The sequence below is a fragment of the Oncorhynchus masou genome, chromosome 12 (genome assembly GCF_036934945.1).
Source record: "Oncorhynchus masou masou isolate Uvic2021 chromosome 12, UVic_Omas_1.1, whole genome shotgun sequence".
Taxonomy (NCBI): domain Eukaryota; kingdom Metazoa; phylum Chordata; class Actinopteri; order Salmoniformes; family Salmonidae; genus Oncorhynchus; species Oncorhynchus masou.
In genome coordinates, this window is record NC_088223.1 from 85,798,312 (window position 1) to 85,806,295 (window position 7,984).

At 41.0% G+C, this 7,984-nt stretch overlaps 1 protein-coding gene across 2 annotated transcripts; it reads right to left on the reverse strand.

Moving 5' to 3' along the window:
• Positions 1-560: 560 nt before the first annotated feature.
• Positions 561-7,263, reverse strand: LOC135550980 (protein sprouty homolog 4-like). 2 transcript variants are annotated; one of them, XM_064982310.1, is made up of 3 exons: positions 7,075-7,263; positions 6,190-6,273; positions 561-4,305 (listed from the first exon to the last, which is right to left on the reverse strand). In XM_064982310.1, exon 3 carries the CDS (start codon positions 4,271-4,273, stop codon positions 3,314-3,316), a length of 960 nt encoding a protein of 319 aa, XP_064838382.1. In that variant the 5' UTR covers positions 4,274-4,305; positions 6,190-6,273; positions 7,075-7,263; the 3' UTR covers positions 561-3,313. The 2 variants fall into 2 exon arrangements, with proteins under 2 accessions (XP_064838382.1, XP_064838381.1); XM_064982309.1 differs by lacking the exon at positions 6,190-6,273.
• Between the last annotated feature and the right edge of the window lie 721 nt (positions 7,264-7,984).

Genomic DNA, 7,984 nt, shown 5'->3' on the forward strand with positions numbered 1-7,984 from the left:
CCAGCAGTTTTGAAGGTTATTTTGATTGAGTTGAAGATAATTCTAGTGGCCACAAGTGTACCACAAAATGGAGTTTAAGTCACAGCATTCTAACAAAATAAAAGGCTTCATTATTGAGTTGTCATGGTTGGTGATTATTCAATACCTTAACAGGCCACCAAACACATGACGCTAATGTAGTTGGGGCTAAGGATTGTACACAAGCCACAGTGTGAGAGAGACAGAGAAAAAAAGACAGAGAAGCAAACGAGATCCACTATTAAGATGGAATGGAACATAGCTTTACAGTTCTCTTTTCCTCATGGTGCTTTTGACACGTTTATGGACAGCAGCTGTATTTGTCAATCAAGGCCAGGCTATTTGTCAATCAAGACCAGGGTATTTGTTAATCAGGGCCAGGGTATTTTTTAATCAAGGCCAGGCTATTTGTCAATCAAGACCAGGGTATTTGTTAATTAAGGCCAGGGTATTTGTCAATTAAAGTATTTGTCAATCAAGGCCAGGGTATTTGTCAATCAATTTGTCAATCAAGGCCAGGGTATTTGTCAATGTTAATTTGTCAATCAAGGCCAGGGTATTTGTCAATCAAGGCCAGGGTATTTGTCAATCAGGGCCAGGGTATTTTTTAATCAAGGCCAGGCTATTTGTCAATCAAGACCAGGGTATTTGTTAATTAAGGCCAGGGTATTTGTCAATTAAGGCCAGGGTATTTGTTAATTAAGGCCAGGGTATTTGTCAATCAAGGCCAGGGTATTTGTCAATCAAGGTTAGGGTATTTGTCAATCAAGGCCAGGGTATTTGTCGGCCAGATTGGGAGGGAAAAAAAGTTGCGACACTGTGTAAGTACAAACAGGGGGAAATGAGTTGATCCGGATAGGCCAAAATTGTATTCCTTCAGTGGATTCAATGATTCCACAGTTGCAGGGGCACTGAAGAACTGGGAATTAGCTTCGCCTCTATCCGCTAAAGAGGCATGAATAGCATAAACATAGGTATTTTTTACTGCGGGGCACACTTTTCTAAATCAAGTGCTTATGATAGTAAGACCTGTCTTCCCCCCTCCCTCTTCCCCTCAACCTCAAATCTTTACCCTCAAAATATATATCTATATATCTATCTATGTTTTGTATTGTAGTTATAATGTACCATGCAGTTTTTCAAGGACATTTAAAACTATTTACAACAACATATCATCTGCATAGGTCTATTTCTATAAAATAGGTCTATTTCTATAACATAGGTCTATTTCTATAACATAGGTCTATTTCTATAACATATTGTCACCACATCAACAAATATTCCCTGGCTTTGTCAGTCAGAACATAATTCCCCATTTTGGCACCTTCCCTTGGATTGAATTGCAAACATTTTAAAATAATATTGCCTTATACATTCAAGACTAAGAACAGTGTTTTTTCCTGTATGTTTTCTGCTTTGTGCAACAAGACAAGTACAAAAATGTAAAAGAGGCGGGCCCTAATGTTAGTGGGGGACCTTAGAACCGACGTGACAGAAATGTGTAGATTTATGCAACGATGGTATCCCTTTATGCCAAACTGAAGCATACAAAAAGGACACAGCACCTTTAAGAGCAATTGCCCTCTGACAATTTGGCGAGTGTATAACAAATATGACCCCTAAGACAGCTAAACAAGCTATACTAAACTCCTTTGGCAAAGTCATTGGTACTCCATGCAAGCCGCAAAAATAGATTGAGAAAATAAAGATAAATAATATTTCTAACAGACGAAAAACTCAAACACTGCAGCAAAAAATTATGAGAATTTCTTAATTCCATTATTTTACTTTTAGATTTGTGTGTATTGTTAAATATTGCTGCACTGTTGGAGCTAGGAACACAAGCATTTTGCTAAACCCGCAATAACATCTGCTAGATATGTGTATGCGACCAATTAAATTTGATTTGATGCGATGTGGACTCAAAGTAGTTCACAGAGTAATGTAAAATACATTAAGCATTGATACTTAATACTGTGCTTCAGTACATCATAAGGGGTTTGCGTCATCTAAAAAGGTTGTTCAAGTGGCAGGTTTGATTTAACTAAGGCTGGCTAGATATGCTACAGCTTCACTTGACCTCTTTCTGAAATCGCTACACCCCAGAAAATTTTCAAAGCGTTTTTTCAGCTATCCCCATAAGATAACTATTTTTGGTCCCAGGGAGAACCCTTTTGGTTCCACGTAAAACCCTTTGGTTCCATGTAGAACCCACTGTGGAAAGGGTCCTACATGGAACCCAAAATGTTTCTACCTTGAACCAAAAAGGGTTCTTCAAAGGTTTCTCCTTTGGGGACAGCCAAAAAAACCTTTTAGGTTCTGGATAGCACCTTTTTTTCTAAGACTGTATTTTCCCTCCATTTCCTCTCTTAACTTACTCTTCCTAAATAATTCACAATTGCCCTTTTGCCCTTTTGAAACTGTTCTTTGCCTATTGTGCAAAGTGAAGTCAACTAGGCTAATGGCAGTTTTTACGTGCTAGACCAAATTCTACTGATGAGGAACGATCCCTGAGGAGGTTTTTCTACAACACATCCACGTCGAGCACTGGGGTTAACCACTACGTCACATCATGCAGGGCATGACGTGCAATTATTCTGAAGTGATTGGTAAAAGCTAGGTTTAAAAAATCCCCTCAAAGAAATGGAAAGTGATCAAGTCAGGCAATCCTAAACACTATTTTTCTCTCGGTTGTGGTATGACCTTACATATCAGACGGGCAAAGACACACAACTTTACCTTTCACTTTTCCACCTTGACATAATGAGCTCAACATCAAGCTAGCAACAGGAAGGCTTGTATGGGACTGAAACGTTTCATATATGGGGGAGAGTGGGTGGCTGTTTCAGTTGAAGTATGCTTTACTACCCAAAAGGAAATCAACAGTTTGCATAAACAGAGGGAAACTGCTTTGGAGCAGGCTTCTTTTTTGTGTGTTTTTTTTTTAGAGAACAACAACTGGGGTCCAATGTGTCATAGAGTAGCTAGCTATGATGAAGCTGGAAATTCAGAGCAGTTTAGAGGGATAATGAATTGTGCCTTCAGCCATTTTAGAAACAAAATCTGCCAGTCTGTTATACTTATAAAGATGGGTTCTGAGGCAAGCAGTTGTCCAGGACAACCAATTGAGCAGACAGACCTATTCTGACTTGTGTGGAATAACATCACTCGAACCAAGAAGGACAAGTGTAAACCCTTTTGTAAGTACCATGGTTTTCTGGAAGTCATCCAGTGGGTAGGGGTTGGTGGGATTGTCCTATCCAGGGGGTATTGATAAGGCAACAGCCAATGACTATCATGAGGCCTGTTTCTCCTGGCCTGCAGCCTTGGCCTCCATGCTCTTACAGGCCTGCTGGAAGTTCTTGCAGCGGCAGCCCGGACGGCTGGTTTTGTCATAGCACTTCTGTGACAGTTTGACACAGCCCATGGTGGGCAGGTAGCACACCAGACAGGGCAGCACCAGGGACATGGCTGCCATGAAGGACCAGCGCGCACAGCAGTTAGACTGGTGGCAGGAGCACGGGCGGTCGGCGCAAGATCCCTCATCATCCTCGTCCTCTGTGCAGTGGTAGAAAATGGCCTTGACCAGGCACATGCAGGTGGCTGAGTCCACCAGGCTCTGCACTGAGCACAGGCACTCCTGGTTACACACCCAGCACGAGGGCAGGGTCCGGGGCAGGGTGCACTCCGTGCAGCGGCACTTCCCACAAATCTCACACAGCAGCATGTGCTTCTTGTCAACCGTTGCAGCCCCCAGGGCAGCAGTTTTTAGATCCAGGGGCTTTGAGGTGAGCGCCTTGGGCCCGCAGCAGGGGGTCCTGGTGGTGACTACAGTGGAGTTGTGGTCCACCACGGGGGTGGGGGCTGCGTGGTCCAGCAGCCTCTGCTCTGACGAGGTGCTGCTGCTGCTGCTGATGGAGCTGGGCCGCCCGCTGAAGGTTATCCAGGGGTGTGTGGTGGCGTTGTGAGGGTTGCAGCGCGCCAGTTGGGGGAGGTGGGGGGCCCCTAGCAGTGCCTCGTGGGGCCCCCTGTTGACAGCCTTCTGGTTGAGGGGTTGCTGGGAGACCACAGCGGGACTGTCAATATAGTCATTTTCCACATGAGAGGACTTCATCTGGTCGATTGGGAAGATGGTGAGCGGGTGCTGTAGCCTTCCATACGGAACCATACGCAACGGCTGGGATATAATAGAGGAAGACACTCCAGGGATGTGGTGGGGAACCCTCGACTCCATCTGTGTGGTTGTGTCCCTCATACAGAAAACAGAGAGCTCAACATCTAGCAGTCCTGCAGAAACATAGAGACAACAGTCAGCCTCCTGGAATGGCTACCCTACTTACAGATGTAGGATCTTAATTTGAGCAGTTTGCTACAGCAGGAAAATAATCCTGCAGCAACAGGAAATGTGAATTATTATGTGGATTATAATTAATGGACATTTTTGTAGTTGTTGATAGATGTTTTGTTAGGGCAAATCAAGTGGAAATTACAAACTTTAGATGTATTTTTACATGTTTGCATTTCCTGCTTTGCAGGCAAATTCTCAGCAACAAAGAAGTGATCAAATGATGAACCTACATCTGTACACAAACCCATCTAACACAAGGCTCTTAGTCAGTGGTTGTCCAAGACGTGAGTCAGCATAGAGTATATATTCTCAACAATGACTCATAGCAACCGATTGTACTGATGACAGATACATTCAGAGAACGTCCTGTATCAGTTTATAATGAATATTAACAAGCACATTATTTATATATTTATATATAAACATTCTAATAATACCTGGTATTCAAATGCAATAAAATCCACATTATGTTGCGCATTAATATGTCATTTACCCAATTCATGTTCAACACTTTCTCAAAAGACAAAATACCACAACGTCAACATTAATTGCAAGACATGAATGCAATAACAAATAAAGCTGATGCCAAATTATATTCAGAAGAAGGGGGGCCCTATAGACCAGAATGAGACTATAACACATGACTTCAAGTGCTATAAACACATTCACCAAAGGACCATTGATGAAATAGATATAGCTTTTTTTATGTTTGGTGACTAGACAAAAATGTAATGAATCGCATTGTTGATTTTATTGCATTTGGTCGGTGTTCATTTCTCCTTAAACGTTGTAGGGCACGGTTCACCAATAGGCGGCATGCGGGACAAATTCAGCTCGCTGTTGATTTTATTTGCCGCCCCAAGTTTTCTGAGCAAAATATATGTACTTTTTTGATGGGCATAAAAGACTGTAAAATCACCAGGAAATTTCCTCAATGTGATTTCAATTTAGAAAATCTGTTCCCAAGTATTCCGACGTATAAATAGAGACGTGTGATCGTATCCGAATGTAATCAATGTTTGAAAGTATTCTGTTTTTGTCAAATTCTATATCTGTTTGGAATTCTTGTGGTCAATTTGCAGCGTAAAAATGATTCATAACTATGATGCTGTGAGTAGAAAACTTACAAGTATTCTCCATAGTGACAAATAACATGTTCTTCTTTACCCATCCTATCTTTACAAGAATCGGACACTAGTTTTGGGATATTACTCTGAGTGCGCCAAAAGAGACATAGTTCCATGCCCCATCATCACTCTTAAAAAGGAAGAAACCCAGAATTAGTAGGTAGACTATAATGGCACCAAGTAAGCAGGTTGACGTTTCTTGGGATGAATCCTGTCCTGGAGGCAGAGATGAGCGGTTTGAGCCAGGTGCGAAGTCAAAATTGGCTATTTCGTTTTTTTTAAATCATGAAAACAAAAGTGAGCTTGTCGGTCTTAATTTAATTTAAGGTTAAGCATGAAGTTAGCAGTGTGGTTAAGTTTAGGTTTAAAATTATGACTTCGTGGCTGTGCCAGCTAGTGACCACGCTGCAGAGCTGCTTCCAGGACAAGATTCGTCCCAATAAATGCCAACATGCCCTATTTAATGACCCAATAGTCATACAGGGCACAACAGTTACTACTTAGTAGTTACTTTATAGTAGACACTATAATGTAGTGTGGTAGACTACATACCTACCACACTACCTGGCAGACATGATAAATTATAAAGAAATGCATGACATTTTTAGTTAAATATTGATAAGATTGTCAGGTAATTTGCCACAGCAATAATCACGGAATCTGAAAATAGTGAGCAAAATGCTGCGTCTCTCCGACCTGCAAATACTCCTGGTCATCAGTGAATCCAGAGACCGTAAGGTAGGTAGGTTACAGTGTCTCCCTCCTCCCTCCCCTCAGCGTCTGTGAATTAAGTCAATATAATCGGAGGCGACACGTCATTGGAAATAGAAAATAAACGTAAAATCTGACTAAATATTTATCGAGACATGATGCTAACATTTCATTCGACAAGTGATTCACAATAGCAAAATCTCCAGAACATATAGGCTATGGCGTCTTAAAATTATATATTTTTTTACGCGCAAGTGGCTATAGTGTGGGATATTGGTTTATGAAAGGAGGGTGGCAGTTTAGACCAAAACGCTACTTATTTTTATTGGACAAACGGTTTATTTTAAAACGGAGAGTTATTTAAAGGAACAGATGACAAAACCACCTGACATATGCATATGATGTGCCAGCTCAAACGCTGCAGAGAAGCGTCACGCAACCAGCCCCGATAATGCGAATGATCACCAGCAAGAGCAAAGACACAACGAGTCCGTAACTAATAGCCTACGTTAGGCTGTTGTTTTTAACCGCAACATAGATGTGTATAAACGGCTTATAACGCTTTAAAATGAACGAGGTAAAACAAAAATCAGCATTTAGGCTCTCTTATTTCATCTGCTCTCATTATTACTTCTCTCTTGTCCACAACCTTGCTACAGTAGCATCCATGGTTAAATATTGACACAAAGTACAAATACGGGAACAGCTTGGTTGCAAGAGAATAAAATAAATGTTCAGCGCACCCAAGCAATCCACAAAATTGATGTACACACCAGTATTCGAAATTGTTTAACCAAAAATGTGATAGGCTACTAGGGTTTATGTATCCCATGTCGAAAACGTCATTATAAATCCGATAGAATAACTTACTTTTCCAGACGAGCAGCGCATTTCTCTGTTGAGCTCGAAGACTGCATGTATATTCCAAAGATATTTCTCCCAAGTAAAGAAAAAACACTAAGTCCAAAAATAATTGAACACTATCCACTCAATGCTTACTGCAGTGAGGACACGGTCTTTTTGATACGATGTTGCAACTACATGGAGAAATTGGTTTTTATGAATGGGAGGGTAAAGAACGTACTGCGCAGATGCCTTGACATGTTTTTTTTGTGAATGGGAGGGCACAACGTCTCAGAGCTCAAATGCGGGGGTTACGTTTTTATGAATGGGAGGACTCCGAATTTCATTGCGCAAGCGTGATACCAAGAGTTCATGAATGGAAGAATTGGGAGGTTTTTGTCACCAGGGCGATGTCAGAGAGGATTACATGAATGAGCCGGCTATGGGCCTCACACCATGCTGCTTCTTTATTCAACGATTCACTCATTCATGATTCCGACCTGAAAATGAATGCTAATTTCCGAATATGTAAACCTCATTGACCATTTTGAATTGTGCAATGGGAAATAATAACATTAAGAACATAAATATTTGATGTAGGTATATGCCTCGTCTTTATATGGTAAACTATTGTTGTGTAAAGAAGGTAAAGCTAAATGAAATAACTATTAGCATATGGAGAGCCTGGCCTAAAAATGTAAGTAAAATGCTATGTAGAATCAAAGCTTTGCTCCAAACTGAAAACATGTAGGCTAAATGACTGTTAGCTCAACCTAGATCGTGGCATATCGGCTACTAATAGGGTATTATATTATTACACACTTGTAGTCCTATATTGTGGATCACGATTCAAAGAAGATCGAAATGGTGGCATTTGCTGTTGTTTTACCTCTTGTGTTTATATGTATTTACATTTACGAATAATAGGGTGTTGCTT

Bases quoted from the DNA above. Each gene is read 5' to 3' on its own strand.
- LOC135550980 (XM_064982309.1), bottom strand. From the start codon at position 4,273: ATGAGGGACACAACCACACAGATGGAGTCGAGGGTTCCCCACCACATC.